The sequence below is a fragment of the Chironomus tepperi genome, unplaced genomic scaffold (genome assembly GCF_022539635.2).
Source record: "Chironomus tepperi strain 1889 unplaced genomic scaffold, CSIRO-AGI_Ctep_v1 contig_335, whole genome shotgun sequence".
Taxonomy (NCBI): domain Eukaryota; kingdom Metazoa; phylum Arthropoda; class Insecta; order Diptera; family Chironomidae; genus Chironomus; species Chironomus tepperi.
The window spans coordinates 2,528,358-2,545,559 of NW_027226457.1; the positions used below are offsets into that span (position 1 = coordinate 2,528,358).

At 30.2% G+C, this 17,202-nt stretch overlaps 1 protein-coding gene across 3 annotated transcripts in view; it reads left to right on the forward strand.

Annotated features, from left to right (window-relative positions):
* LOC139093273 (uncharacterized) overlaps window positions 1-17,202 on the forward strand; it is a 35,988-nt gene that overhangs the window by 12,051 nt on the left and 6,735 nt on the right. For all 3 annotated transcript variants that reach the window (XM_070643954.1, XM_070643955.1, XM_070643953.1), the window contains exon 2: window positions 12,265-12,479. In XM_070643954.1, the coding sequence (XP_070500055.1) occupies window positions 12,265-12,479 (215 nt within the window). The remainder of the gene's footprint in view (window positions 1-12,264; window positions 12,480-17,202) is intronic.

Genomic DNA, 17,202 nt, shown 5'->3' on the forward strand with positions numbered 1-17,202 from the left:
TTTAACATTAAGCATATACTTATGTTAATGATTTTAAATACATACATGAACACATATGTGGATGTTTGCATACAGAAAACATCTTTCAAGGCTACAATTGACTTTAATGACTAATTTTCCAAGTCTCAAAATGCAATCATGTGTAAATTTATATTTTCTCAAATTAAGAGAAACACACATATGCACATAGCTGAAATAATGTTACTTATAATTGCGAAAATGGGAGGTAATTTGATTTAAGTTTGTGTTTCACATGCCAAAAGCTCTCAAGAAATATGAAAAAATTCTCATTTATTCATTTTTTGCCCTCAAAACTATTTCTTTAATCATGGAATTTGCTAAATGCTTTACAATAAATCGTGCGAAAATTAACGACTTTTAGAATTTTGAAATTTAACGGATATTTGAAATTTGAATTCTAATTGAGTATTTTAAATATGAAATGACCGTTAAAATGTTCAAAACCTAAAAACCCATCCTAAGTATTTTCAAAGTCAGATCATTCATCAATCTACAGATGCATCCCATTCATGTGCCCACAATGCCTATTTTATACTCTTTTTGGGCATGTATTATAATTTCTTTAACAAAAAAGCTGTTTTTAATATTAATTGCGAATATGAAAGCCAGCTTTAACTGATGTATTGAGATTAGGTGTTAAGGCTATTAATAAATTTCTGATTTAGTTTATTGTCTGCCTTTTTATTATATTATTTTCAAGAAATAGTATTGATATGGAAGTCAAAACATACAAAGACTGAAAAAAACCAGTTAACCATGTCAGGGTCTCGTTTATTCTTTCCATTTAGTCAGCATCAGGTCGATGATTCATGAACGCATGAAGATATAGAATATAATAGACATTATATTGGGGCGTTGGTGCTGACTATTTTTGACAGTAAATAATATAAAATATATTTAAGCTTTTGCATGTGTCGATCCCTGCCGTCATCACAGAATTATGCATGCCAAGTCTGTTGTTGGAACTGAGAGGAGAAAAAAAAAACTGAATTGCCTTGAAGATAAAGCAGTTTAAGACCGAATTCACTGATTTACTTTATATACTTTCGAGTATGCGGCTGTTGTTGATTTCAGTTCAGCTTGTAATTGTATAAGACTTAATCATTAAAGCAACAAGCCGATCGAAGGGAAGTTTTCGAGGTGAAATTCTCTTTTTATTTAAGCCTGTCTATCCGAATGCAATAAAACAACTTCTTTGCTTCTTCTTCTTATTATTATCCTTGGAGGCTATTAGTTAAGCAATTAAATTCAATTAACACTAGATTACTAAGAACTTTATAGCTTTTCAATACCAATTCAATTGACTTTGGCTTAGTGCTTCTTATTCTCTTATTTTAGATAAATGTACTGATAATTTCACTTTTATTGTTTTGTTCATGGAAGACAGAATAAATTTTCAACGGTCAATGAACATTTTATTACTTTTTTGAGGTGCAATGAACTTTTTGGAATAAATTGTAAATTTGGAGTTAAGAGAGGTGTTGCTGATGACTGTTTGTTTGATATTTGAATGGATTTTATCATCTGTGTCTAAGCTTGCTCTTTAAATCAAAGCTTGATTGATTTTTCTGGATTTAAAAGGAATGAGGTTCAAATTTTGATCTTTAATTTAAATTTTGAACTTCCGTTAAATTTGAATTCTGAATTTCTGTCAATTTTGAAATTTCATTTGAGTTTTTAACTGCAGTTAAATTTAAATTTTGAATTAATGAAAACTGTTCAATCAATTGACTTTGTATCCATAAATCCCAATTCAAATGAACAAAGCATATAAATATACAGCAACAGTTTTGATAGAAATTTCCCAACAAAAACACCTAAAATCATCAATTATGGAAATGAATTGTTGAAAATTACCCAAAAAAAGCTTATAAATTCAAATAAATTGATGATCATAAAATGTGTAGCATTTAAAAAATCATAAATTACTCAAAACTTTTCATGACGAAACCGGAAAATGATTAATTGATATTTCTTTCATTCACACTATTACCACCAATAGTTCACGTCAATAGAAGAAAAAGAAGGGCATGTAGTAATTATCCCATTGAGTTTTGCAATACAACATAAAATGCTCGACATCTGGTCTAGTCAGCTATGATTATTCACGATTTTCTCTTATATGTGCATGCAATTTTGATGAATTTTATTTTTTTTGTGTGTTAGATAATCGCTGTGCTCTACATTTCCATCCGCTGCCCTAGTGATAGAGACTCTTGTGTCTTTGTGTCTTGCTGTATATCCAATCATTCAATTAAAAACGTGATTCTTTACTATTTCATTCAGAAAGTCTTGTTGCTATTTCTTTCTTTACCTCATCTATTATTTTCGTTCAATTTAACATCACTTTCAATTTTGTTTTATTGTCTAAAGGCGCACATGCAAAGGAGATACAATTTTTTCGCTATTTACGATGCGAGAATGTGATGTGATGATGAAATTAACAACGATTGGAAGTCTACTAATAGTATTATAATATGATATTATATAATCATTTTTAAGTCAGTATAAGTAGCAACAAGAAAACAAAAATACAGCAACAAAAATATTCAGGAAAGGCAGAACTGTAACAAAAATCGGCAAAACTGGTTTCCATCCGATTCGAGCATTTAAATTTTTTCCTGCTTACTCGAAAAAAGTTTGTTTTTTGCTTTACTTGTAGACATAGAACAAGGTACTTGTTAGTTTGGAATTAATTTGCATCTGATCCAGTGAATGCGGATGGAATTAAAGTTCAAAATTCGTCAAAATTTGATTTCTTAAAGTTCGTTAAAATTTTGAATTTCAAAAGATCGTTAAAAATTTGAATTTTAAAAATCGTTAAAATTTTGAACTCTGAATTATTATAAACTGAATCCAACAGCTTATAACCATCTATAAACCCTACCATCTGATGAAAACGAAAGCATTTAAATCGAAGGAAAATTTATCATATTTCATTATTATTTTAATTGGCATCAAATTGGCTTCAAACTGATCAAAATGATTGACAATTGAATGAAAGTTTCACTGCATCTCTGCTGATATTCTAAATTAAATATTTGTGAGACCCTTTCTGTAACTACATGCTGCATTTCTTTCATCATTCAATCAAATAATCAATTTAACTTAATCACGTAAATTTTGTGGCTCATTGTGATACACAATTAATGGTAAGAAATGAGAAAAATGCAGCTTTTCACCAGCCATAATTATGATAATTTATTGGAAGTGAATTTTTTTGTTTTTCGGGTAAAATTAACCATCTTTGCACGTGTACTGCAAAGAGAAATTTGCTGTAAATGAGATTATTTATGATAATAGATGAACATTGTTTAGGATCAATTTAAAACGCATCAATTTTGCTGAGATTTCACAACGTTTTTGCACGGAAGTTGAGTAAATAAATTAAAATTCGATCAAGGTGTCAAGTAGAAAATTGCCGATTGTTTGTATTCTGTTACGTAGCATAATGTTATGCTGTTTAATAACTGATGAAGATTTATGAGGAAAAACTTTAGTTCCATCTGTAATTTTACATTTTGCGTCACACATTGAAGAATTTTCAGTTAAAACGATCAAGTTACTTTTTTTCATTTTTCATACGTGTTTTTAATATTCAAATTTGAATAACTAATATTTCACTCGTATCTGACTAATAACAAGGAATTGTTTATCAATTTTAGTACCAAATTCTTTGCTCACACTCAATTAGTTGTTTGCAGTCATCCAACTTCTATAAAAACTTGAATTGAAGCTAAAATTTGTGATCAAAAACCTTAAGTGAGATGTCAACAAATGAAGAAAAATTCAAATCTTAGAAATAATAACGGTTTTTACTAAATTCAATCGATACTTTAATGAAAATTCATTGCAAATATAGGAGCTTAAATATTAATAAATGAGATTTTATCCATCTAATTACCGATCGTAGATAATTTCTTTGAAATACCCAACATTAAAATATCTGCTGTGCCCTTTCAATTAACTGAATACCCAAGATATCAAATTTACAAATTATTGCATTAATCTAAAGAATTTTAATGAAAACAAGCTGCAATCTTACATTTTCGATCATAAAACGGACTAAATTGCATCATTACAAAAAAATGCTTGCGAGGATGTTGAACTGCAAAGAACAGCAATTGAATTCAGCGATAAATAAATGAGAGTTGCATCAATAAATTGCGAAAAATAAAGGTCTTATTTTCGAGATACTCAAACGCCACAGAGAGTAACTGAAAGAGGTGTAACTTAATAATTGTATTTGAACACCTAATGAATGCTCACATTCTACCAATATTCAGTTTTACGATGTATCGTAATGACATTTAAGCATTTTAAGAAAGAAATGATTGTAAATATTATTTCGAGAATGCCATTAAGATGTTGGAATTTATAGCTAAGTTTCTTATGAGAATTAGGTTCTGGGTTAGGTATTTGCTGGCTGAGCGACTAGTTAAGGTGATTTTATGACTCAATTGCTTCAGATTTTGCTTTAATGGTCTGCAATGGCTTAGCAATATTGCTTATAAGACTCAAGTTTCAAGGAACAGCAATGCCTACTCAGGAACCCAAAGTCCAACAGTCTGTAACTCAAAACGAAGCACATAACCAGAAATACCATTACAGAAGTGTGTTCGAATCCCACAATAAGCTCGAAGACCTAAAACAGCGCTTCATCATCCAACTTCCAATTACCAAGTGCCATTCTTACTTAACTTTTCGTCATTTACATCTCGATGCTAACGAGAGAATTTAAAGAAGTTTATATAAAATTCACAGTATGCAACCAACAATGTGCTGCCTCCTCCCGTAATGAAATCAATTACTTTCAAACAACACAAAGATGAGGTAAAAAAAGAAGAGGAATAAAATGAGAAAAAACTTGCAAATGTCAAGTGGATTTCATTAAATGCTGCCTGAATTTCAGTTAGACATCTCTCTTCATTTGCCTCATCTTTACTTACGAAAGGTAAAGCGATGCTATTTGCATTTTCAAGGCTAATTCATGTATTTAAGAGTTTTTGAATTCTCAGACTGATGTAAAAATAGAGGAGGTAAAATGGAGTATCGAATCATGTCGTTTGTAATTTTATTGTAAATTGATTGACATGCAATTCATGTCGATAAGGGAATTAGCATAAAGTTTTGCTCTGCGATCGCACTTTAATAATGTCATCGGAGTAATGTTTTTAGTGTTATTGCCTTTTATGAGTTGTTTCTAGGGTGCGACAGTTGGGAATTTATGAAATCATTTGTTGTTGGAAATGCAAAAGATTGAGAAGTTTACTATGATTTTCGACTAACTTTTGCATCTTTTTTGATTGCTTTGCATCTTTTGAAATTATTTGCATCTTTTTTGCTGAAGATCTTGTATTATTTTTGAATTTTTGCATCTTTTTTGGCTTTTTGAGGTTCAAAATTTGCATCTTTTTCGTTTTAGAATTTTTGCATCTCTTTTGCATTTTCGTAAATTTCCTGCATCTTTTCAAGCTTTTTCACAACAAATTTGCGGCAAATTCCCTGAAATTTGATTCAAATTATTCAATAAAAGTAGCTAAAAACATCTTCAATGACACACCCTGGATGTCTTTACAAGGAGAAACACTTAAAGAGGATTTAATTCATTTCCTTCACTTCTCCGATGATGTTCATCGATGTGATTTATAAACCTTGACATAATAAATATTGTTCAAATATTGAAATAACATTCAAGCTTAAGCTTCATATGTTATGAATATTAATGAGTTCCCATAACATAGTTGTCTTTGCACTTTTTGTGTCATTTTTCACTTGCAAGCTTCATGATTTTTTGGGAAAGTATTCATAGTTCGCGATTACAAAATATTTTTTCAGCAACACTCTTCATATTCTGTACATAAAAAGTAATAATGAGAAATAAATGCGAAAAAGTCAAAGTGCTTTTGTTCTCTTGATGAAATGCCGTGTGTAATATTTGTTAGATACAAAAGAAATAGACAATGTAGCAATGGTAAATTTTGCTGTTGTTTTCTTACTTCTTCTTTCATTCATTAACCTCTTGAGCTTCTTTCTTAAAATAAAAAATGCAATGAATATGCATATCTCTTCTTGTAGGCACAAAAAAAGCATAATGTAATAAATAATTGAGATGACTCATTGTGTGTTAATGATCCATGAATGAACTATACAAAGTGTCAAGTGCATGGATCTATAAGGGAATTTATTCATTAGTCATTAAATTTATGGACTATCGATGCATTGGGTATTGAGTTTAAGGATAGAAGTGAAATAAACTGTTACTTAACATTTCTTTTACACAACAACATTCAAATTCCTTCATTTGTCATTCTGTCGTATGGTATAATGATGAAATGTTGCGCAAATAACCTTGATGGATATAGTTTTCAATGGCAATGTAGTATTAACTTCCAGGAGATTAATTTGATCTTAATGTGATATTGGCTTGTGAGTCATGACTTATCATGACTGTTTAGAAAATTTCTATGGGCTTTGGAAATTTCTATGTGACTGTAAGTTCAATAGAATCGGAATGAATCTTGTGTAGATCAATGACATTGATGATTTTGTGAATTTCTGATGTATTTCTTAGTAACGTATACTTGAGATTTGAATATTTCACTTCCGAGATGACTAAATCTGAATTCGCTCTAACTGAATATTTTTGAATTTGAAATTTCCGTTAAATTTGAATTTTCTTTATTCTTAGAATTTTAATGAATTCTTGAGTAAATCATCTTAAAATCCAGCACAGCATCAAGTACATTATGACTTATAGTACCATTCTGAGTAATCTTCATCATGCAGATGACTCTTTCTGTAGATAAACAATTCTAAAAATGGAACAACTGCGATTTAAGCATGTGATGTAAAAAATAAGAACTAAAATTTGCATACCAAAATAGTCATACGTGAATAATCTGAATTGCCATCGTAAGCACGAAATAACCGTTATGTTCTTTCTTTCAATTTATTTACACATATGATGATTATTAGGAACATACTTAAAAGAGAATATATCCACAATGTATTGCACAAAAACAAAAAAATTTATCGCCTCATTCTCATGTCAACTGTCATTGTATGTCGGCATGTAGCAATAAAATCAGTCGACAAGAATTGCGTTACTGATTTCCACTTCTTTGCCCTTTTCAATGTGTCCATTTGGTTTTTTCACAATTAGTTCTACTTCACTTACAAATTGAGTAGCATTTAGTGAGTAACTGAAATAATAAAATTAATGACTTTTGTGTAAACAATTAATTTGTTAATCGAGAATTTAAGTGTGCTTTGTTTACTCACAGTAACAACCGTAATGTCAGTTGTGACGCCTTATAACGGATGTGATGGATGTAATGTTATTAATTTGAGCCTACATTATGATGAATTACTTGATAATCTAATAAATGCATTAAGAATATTATTATGAGGAAGTCGGTGTGCCTTTTGTTCTTAAAAATTGAGCGAATTTAGTTAATTTATCGTCAATCTCAATAAAATCCGTTATGAAAAAATTTGAATTGTTTTGTCTAAAATTGCGGGAAAATTTGAAAATAAATTTAACGGTTTTAATTAAAAACAAATCAACTTCAACATTTAATTTCCCACTTTAAATCAGGCAGTTCCATCAACATTAGAATCTATTGTAATTTTCGTTGAACTCATCAGTTAGATGGAAGTTACGTGGGATAATTTTGGAGGCGCGAATGCTGTGAAATTCAATGAAGAACCTTGGATGTTTGTAAAATCATCATCAAGCTCATGTGTCATCATGAAAAATCGCGTCCTTCACAATCGCGGATTTAGATTTAAAGCAAACAATCTAGTAAACTAATTGTTTCAATTAATTTATAATCATTAGGAATACTTACAGTCATATCTGCATTAATATAGAGTATTGAAATCATTTATTATGCCTTTCAATGTCTCTGAATAATACCGTAGGAATGTCATTCGCTTAGCACAAAAAAGCTGACTTCATAGAGAAGTTCAGTTTCCAACAAAGGGTCGTTAAGATAATAGATCTGGTTACTGGCACAAACCAATGAGTATTTTATAGATGAAATCATTGCAGTTACGAACTAGAAAGGTCAAGACTGTTTTTCTCTTCTTTTCTTTTCCTCAACCAGGTTGAACAGTTTACTTAATGTAGATGGATATTTGCATGTCATAATGAATTTATGTTTGAATTACTAATTGAAAAGATGTTTAATGGAATCTCTTTAATGGCTGCTTATAGTTTTCATTAATTAAATTAAATTGAGCTTTTCTTTCATATTTATTACTGTTGGGAATGTCCATAAATGATGTCCGGCAGTTGAAAGAGCCAGAAACTAGAAACCGTTAAATTTATTTTCAAATTTTCCCGCACTTTTTTGATCAATTCAAATTTTTTCGTAACGGTTTTTCAAATTCCAAATAAGAAGACCTTAAAACTGTCAATGGACATCATTTACATACTAAACCTTATTGTAAAGCTTTTCCCTACTATTAATGACCGGCAATATTTAATCAAAACTTCTTGCTGACCTATGGCAAGTCGTTTGACTTAATAGCATCGATTAATGAACAATCCATGATCTTTAGTTACTTGAAGATCATGTACTTTTGTAATTATGCTTCTTTTGTGAAATTTAATGATATTTATGCTGGCATTAACCTCCTGATGAGAACTAACTGGAACTATTTTCATTACTGGATCTTCAATATTGTTCGAAAGAATGCATGAAATTCAATATCTTATTGGAACTAATGTTTAACAAATTTCCTACAAATAAAAATGCCACAATCATGTTTAAATTTATCTCATTTGTGGACAATTACATAAAAACAATATTTGCAATTGCCAATTTGTATCCATTATTTAAGCATTATGTAAAATTATCTATTGATTCAAATGTTTATGGCTAATTTAAAGGCATGCATTAAAGTAATAACAAGTAGCTGTCCTGTAATATCTGAATGAAGGTAGTAACAACCTTTTGTAGCTAGCGGCATGTGAGCCAGTCAATCAAATAGATTAAACCGCATAGATTCTCGGAATGAAATAAGATCTGATGTTTGGGATTAGGTATGAAATTTGGTTTTTTCACTTACCTGGATATACCGCAAAAAATCTTCCAAATGACAGAATTTCAAGTGCTCTTTTATTAATTAAACTTAGCAATCTTTGAAAAATCCTTGAAAATCTCAAAATTCGCGTCAAAACATCGATTCTTTGAAAAACGCGCCAAAACATCCAGAATGACAAAAATATTTGAAATTCTCAACACAGTCTAGTGCCAATACTCAAAAATTAGTCATAATAGACTCTTCATAAACAATCCAAGTTAATTTCATTATAAACCGATGATAAAGTGATGACAACATGCTAGAATTAATCACGCAATTACCCAGTTTCTTAAAATAATTACGTAATTTGTTCAGAAGCAATGAGCAATGTGATAATTAATGGTTCCCACTGAGTTTGTTGACACTTTATAATATATATGCAATAATGTCTCATAGCTAATTGAGGAAATAATTTAAAGAAAAGAATTAAAATGATGCAAATCACGATTTTTTCTTACTTAATTAAACTTACAGTGATAAATCCATCGATTCGATTCCAACAATTTCGTTTGTCGTTTCCTTTAGTTTCTTATCAGTCTATCAACCTGTCCAATGTACAATATTATTGAGAAATGCAATTGTTAAAGCTTTCTTTTATAATATCCGAATGATTAATAAATGCTTAACAAAATGAGCTATTACAATGGTGCTTCTTATGATTTCCATTCATTTACATTGTTGTTAATAATGATGCACATATGTACGGGCGTGTGTGAGTGGAATGAGAGAGAAAATCAATGATAATATGAAAAAGAATCTCAACAAACGTGCTTTGATGTATCGAAAGTAAGTAAGTGGAAGTTGAAAGAAAGTCAATGATTATTTTTGAGTTAAAAAATTGAATAAAATGTAAAAGAGAAACATTCAGAGCTGATTTGTATAGCTAATATGGGCATTGAGGAATCGATCATTTATCATATTTGAATTGGTGCTTTACGAGATATGATTGTAAGCTTTGCAATTAAGATTTCAGTTGAATATTTTCACTTTAATTAGCAACGGTCATTTATCAATTTGAATTTTCTTATTTTCTGCATGAAGCTAACTTCACTTTGGAGTGAATTTGAATGGTTATCAAAATTTCTTCATTTCCATCTCAATTACTTCTAATTTCCACATCAAAGTGTCAATAGAGCACTGAATTAACATATTTGCGTGACAAAACATGACAAAATTTCCTCTAAATCAAGCTTTTGTAACTCTAATTCATGAGAAAATTGATGATATATAAAAAATTGCAAGTCATATAGACATAACAACCCTGAAATTCATCCACAACTTCAATTAGTCTGCTGGTTGTCATGATGTTTCAGTGTCATTAATGATTAAAATGAAGGCGATAAGATGAAATTACGTGTAATTTCCAAAATGAAAATTGAGAGATGAAATGAAATTTTTCGGTGATTGTTGAGCAACCATTGAAATTTTCTTTTTTTGGATGAAATATTTTGGATGAAATTTAATTTTTTTAAAATTACTGAATCTGTTTTTTGTCACGTCAAGACGGCTGCTGTTCAACAAAAGGCAGCGGCAATAAGAAGAAATTTTAATTGAATTGAATTGAATTTTTTTGATTGAATTAAATCCAGTTGCCAATGAGATTGCATTAATTGCACGCAAGAGGCAAGACAAAACAAACAAAATGTATTCAATTTAATTTTTTTCCTTCTTCTTGCCTACATTTTACTTGGATTTACAAATGGCAAATCACACATACGATTTGACGCGTGGAAATGTTCACACAATCTGATTCATTTTTTCAATTCTGATTGTGAGTTTTGATTTCATTCACAACGTTTGACTAGAAAGAAATAAGTAAATAGATGTCGATCGTGATGAAATGTGACTGGGTCTGAGAAAAAAAATCGCAAAATCTAATGTTGGTATAGTTGATGTGAACAAAATAAATATGAAAGAATGACCTCTGTGCAATGGCTAAATTCACATAGGAGTCAAAAGCCTACAAAAAAGCCGCAAAAATGTGAATGGTTGCTTTGTTTTTATGGTTTTCTGATTGAATTTAAGTCTTTTTTGTTGAATTTGTGTTCAAAGGGGTCAAATAACGATGTTTAAACAGCATGACTTTGTTTGAATATTTTATCACTTTGACTGCAAAAATGCCGTTATTTTTTGAATTTCAATGCATTCTTTAATGTTTGTTTACAAACAATACTATAAAATAAAATTGAAAATTTGCAAATTTTGGATTATTTAAAGCGCATTTTGTCGATCAAAACCAATGTTAAAGTCTTTGCTCATGCTTAGTTAGTAGTTTACAATACTGTAACTCAATAAAATGCATGAATTTAAGTCAATATTTATGATCAAAATTCTCAAGTGAGAAGGTAAACAAACATTTATCAAATTTGCAAATATTTACGATTCTCCTTGGATTATTGCACATTCTCTGCTTGTTTTAGGGACATAACAAGTCCAATAAATATAATTATGTATTAACCAGCTACTACCTTATTAGAAAATCATAAAAAACTTACTGCAATAAATTTTAAAATTGAATTTCATTCAACAAAAAAATAAATTTAGCCATAAAAACCAGGAATAGTAAGCATAAAATCTCATTTGTTTTACAAAAATCACGTCACAATTAGTTTACAATAAATGAATGAATAAATGGTTTTGTTACTCATGCTGTGCAATAATTCTCATATAACTACTTATATGTAAGTTCAATAAACAAGCAAGCGCTCACTTGATGGTCAAATATAACGGCTCAATTTTTAGCACATATATAATGCAGACCTATAAATCCATTTAGGCGGTTCAAAAGTTTTTTAATATGACCAAATGCAATTATTCAATTTTTTATTATTGAACTGTATGTGCCTACATAACAATACATTTTTTTGCATGCACTCGTTAACCATTCAATATCCATCGTTTCGTGACTATCAATGGTATAATTTAAAAAAAGGTATAAAGTCACATAATAAACATATTTAGTTTATGAGAAGCTGTAATTCGATGCAACAAAATCTCATTGTTACCGACAAAATATCTGACAGAGTCTTTCATGGTCATAAAACAACATAATACGATGCATTCAAGAATGCATTATTGTTGCTGTGTATCTCATTTTAATTTAATTGTTTTCTTGTTTCTTTTCTTTACTTGAACATGAAAAAATTCCAGAAAATCAAAATTACTTGAATTACCATCAGCCGCAAGGTCGTTTCTTGTCATCATTCCCACAAAATTCTCGCAATGGATTTTTTCCTTCTGTGCCACAACGATCGGGTGCATCACAACAGCAAGGTCAACAGCAGCAACCTGGAAGTTACCAACAACATGATTTGTATTTAGATGGACCATCGACACCGTCATTCTTTCCATTCCAATCGTTTGCTGTGAGTATATTTTTTGATGTTTTATTGTTTTTGTTTTTCAAAATTCAAATATTTTTAGACCGTTAAATTTTATGTTGAATTATTTTTGCATATTTTGACTCGATTATTTAGTTTTGTTGTTCCTGCATAATAATTAAGCATGTATTAATGCTTAATCAATAGATTCTAGCCAATTTAATTGCTTTAAATTGTCAAAATTGGCGACAATAATCGAAAATTCAACAAAATTTGAATACCATGAAGTTGGCTGTAGTTTCTGAAAATTCAAAATTTTGAACTTTTAACTGCCATTTGCTTATATATGAGACAAAAATTCAACATAAATTCAAGTAGCCATAGAAAAATTGAATCAACATGGTCACATTGTGATTTTTACACTTTTAAATGTTGATAACACAATGGAAAGTGCTCTCAAATCAGCATGAATTCAATGCCAAAAAAGTTTCAACTGATCTCCATCCCAGGTGGCCAACCCAAGCTTCTGACTCAAAATAATGAAACCTGACAATTTATCATAATAATTGCTCACACCCAGCCGCCTGTTAATTTCGGAGGTGGAGGTCGCGTGCTTAAGTAATGATCCATTAAGCCAATTTTAAAGTCAGCTATTTTGAATGTAGATCAATAATAATGTTGAGCTTCCGTTCGTCTTTGAATCAATCAAAATGTTTTAAGCTTGATTTAGAAAATTTGAGGAATTTTTTCATGTTGATGAACTCAAGTCACAAGTCAGTGAACGAAATGTGATTATTCATTAGCATAAGTGAAATGCTCAGGGTAAAAAAAATTGGAGTAAGACATCTAAACAAATTTAATAAAAAACGAAATAGAGCATAACATTTGAGGTTGAAGAGAAAATGCAGCATAAACGTAAACATAAACAAAAGTAGAAAATAAAAGTTATTTTTGTTATTTTATTATATTAAGTCTGAAAGAAGTAGTAACGCGCTGATTGTGAGCATTAAACGAAAGCCAATTAATGCTGTTTTGAGATTAAAAAAAGCAGCACAATGAAATTTATCTTAATTTTCCCCTCATTACAAATTGTAAAACACATATTAAATTAATAGTGTATGATTAAGGCGGCAGCCGTTGTGTTTTACTACACAAGTCAATTTTCCACTTGAAGTACTTTCCGCTGACTTCTTGAACTTGTTAGTTAGTTACTTAGTAAATTGAGTTGAGGTTGGTTAGTACTCGACATCAACAAAATCATTCACCAATAATATCTCAATCTAATAATCCACGGATGATTTATGCTTAAAATCCTTGGGTAAGCTCGAGCCAAACTCAATTTACTGCACATTGAGTCCATGAAATAAAACTAATTCAAAATATCAAGTAATGTAGCTGTTCGCTTGCTTGCTTGCTTGTGTATTATTTAATTATTGATCTTGCCCTATCATGTGAAAAATATGTTGCTGCCTTTTGAGTTCATTGTTCATAACATGTAAGCAAATACGAATAAAAAGCAATAACTTTATATTATTTTCATATTTTGTTGCATTGCACCAGAAATACTTCGAACTTCTTGTGAAACCAGCTTGAGAAACTTTTTTTTTTATTTTATTTCATTTCATATTCATATTTTACGATCACAGTAGGCACAAAATAAGGAAGTGCGAAGTTACATTTGAAATTATGACAAAAATTTACTTCTGCAAAATCACCATGAATTCTTATTTATTATTTTTCTCATTGTTAATTAAATTACATTTTTCACTTGCGTCTAAGATTTGAAATTTCAAGGAAAATGGAACTAATCTTTGCATTCTGGGCGGCTTTGTTCATGTTTTTTGGAGTAAAATTTATTAGTTTCCTTCTTTATGGATTGAAAGATTTAAAGCAATTTGTATTGTTGATGGGAAAAATGTTCGGTTTTAATTAATTGATGCAATAAATTGAATGTAGAGAAGCGACATTTGAAGAATTGAGGTAACTTTGATGCAAATTGAAATACACTTGATGCAAATGATTAAAATTTGAATATAATTTAAATCAGTTGATGCTGAATTGTTCTTAAAAGTGATGCGAATGCAATCTTGAAGTAAAAATTGAAGCGAAGTCAAAGATGATGCAAAACTTTCAGTCATTTCAGAAATGAAGCAAAAATTGAATAATTGATGCAAGCTTTATTAGAATTGAAGTAAAACTTAGATTTAAAATATTCGTTAAATTCTAATCATTTGATGCAAAAAATGATGCAAGTCAAGAATAATTCCAAACTTCTACCAGATTAATTCCATAGAAAGACACAAAGAAGCCTATCATAATCTAATTAAAATGCGTAATTATATATATTTTACGATTAAATTAACATTCATTCTCGACTCATCATTATTAAATTTATGCAAGTGTCGTGCCAAGTAGCTATTAGTCATAATTTTGTTTTCCAAGATGCTTCCCTTTTACAGAATGCGTTACTATACATTTTTACAATGTTCATATTTTCCAGCATGAATGTGGGAATGTCAAAACTGTGTCGTTGGCGCTTCAATGTTGTATCACTACTCAAACTTGACACAATCGTCTGCGAATTGTCTCATAACATTTGTAATTTTTCAATCATAATCATTATACTGCGTAAGGCGCAAATAAATGTAGTTTATGACTGATTTCTAAATTAAGTGTGTACAATAATAATGATATTCAGAAATAATGGAATTACATACCCAAAAAATTAGTTGTGTCTTTTCTCGCATTATTTTTTTTGGCATCATGTAAGATTTTGTTTCGCATTATTTCACATGCTCATTATGATGGCATGAACATTTTGACATGCTCGACACCGCAAACCCATATGAATTATGCAAAAAACTATATGCTCAATCAATGAAGCGATGGCGATGATTTCAAATTTAAATAAAATCAATAAATGTATTACATTTTTATGGTTATGTGTGGTCTGGTGCAGTGGTGGACAACATTTGTGTCGCGGCACCAAAAATTCTTGGAACTGTCATGAAACGCAGCATGCAGTGTGCGGTTTTTGTCGAGACTTACAATCAAAGTGTGTCATGAAAAACAAAAGGTTGTCCACCACTGATCTAGTGCAATATTTCTATTGCTAATTAAATAATTATAAATTTGATGTAGCCATAAATCAAGTGTGGAAATTTTTATGCTCAAAACAAAAAAATGCGAGTTTAAATTGGAGCTAAATTGCAAAATTAATCTCTTTTTTATAATGCACAAATTATTGTAATAGTAGGTTAATTGTAGACATGAATGGTCAAAATGTCTAGTTTGAGATGATTTTGCAATTATAAAGTGAATGGATTTTGGACATTTTTGTGCATTTCTTAGTTGGTGTACTCGTGTGGGTGCTGAAGGCATTAATTGGAAATAAAATCTATTTTTATTGATCAAGTAACAGTTATTCGAAAGGATTGTCAATTATCTTGCTGTCTTTAACAAGCTACAACTTAATAAAACCTTAAATGACTCACAGAACTGCTTTGGAAATAAAATTCAAGTAATAATCCTCAACTAAATTCTATTTCTTATGGCCAAATGGACTTTATAGATTCTTTTATGATCATTAAAATACACAACTAACCCGGATCAAATCCTTATGACTTTGATGATCTACATATGTGTAGTGCTGTACTAAAGAAGCAATTTTAAACAGATTGTTATAATGAACTTGACTTCTATACCGAGCAGTACATGAATGGCTTTAATTTAGGTTTCGGCTAAGAACATCAAGTTAGCATTTAGATGCACAGGTTCGCAATATTCGGCTGTATCTTATAGTTCGTTGAAAGCAAGCTTGGTTCAATTCAAGACATTTTAAGAATATTGAACAAACTTGTGATCAAGTTGACCTCAGTAAGCCATGAACCGATCGGAAAAATCTTCAATTTGCAATCAAATCGATTTTTAACAAGCAACAAGCTGCTCATAAAACGTGCAATTTAAAGAATCGAGTTGAAAAATTTCCCGGAAACAAGTATTTAGCACATTAAATTGAAAGTTTAAGTTTGCAATGCCCAACAGCACAATAAATGTACTCGACTCAGGTAAATTCTGGCCATAAAAATTCTCGCATGAATTAATAAAAGCATAACATGTGAGGTTTTGTGTTAATCAAGGATAAAATTTAATTCCTCGATTCTTCCTCAATTAAGCGTTCAATACACAACAAAAGAGGAACTAAAATGAAGCATTAAGCGTGTGAAAATACACAAAAAAGTGATTTCATAAGTAATATAAAAGTGACAGAATTAAAGCAGTCAGCAACTGCGACTTGACATAAGTGAGGTTGTTGAAAAAAAAGTTGTCTCGCACGCGCTTCGGATTTGTGGTTTCTGATTATCGAGGAGTGTCGCAAATGCGGAACAAATATGAGATACATTTAATTGTTCTATTATTCTACATTATAGTTCTATTAATTTTGAGAGCTAAGTGTAAGACTCATTGTTTGCTGGTGAGCTTTTTTTGGACTTAATTTAAACGCACGAAGTCATGACAATAAAATTGATACTTTAACTAATGTGGTATTAGATTTTATCGGAAATGTTGTGGTGGCTTTATGATATTAAAAAGTGATTTATCATGCAATTATAGAATTACTGCTTATTTATGCTGCTGAGTTATGTTTTTGAGCATTGTTGCTTCCGATTCTTGGTTTGTGTTTAGTGCTGGTTCTTTAATTCTTTGATCCAGAGCTTCACGTTATATGCTTCAGAGATGTAATGACAATTTGCGGTCCAGTTTGGAA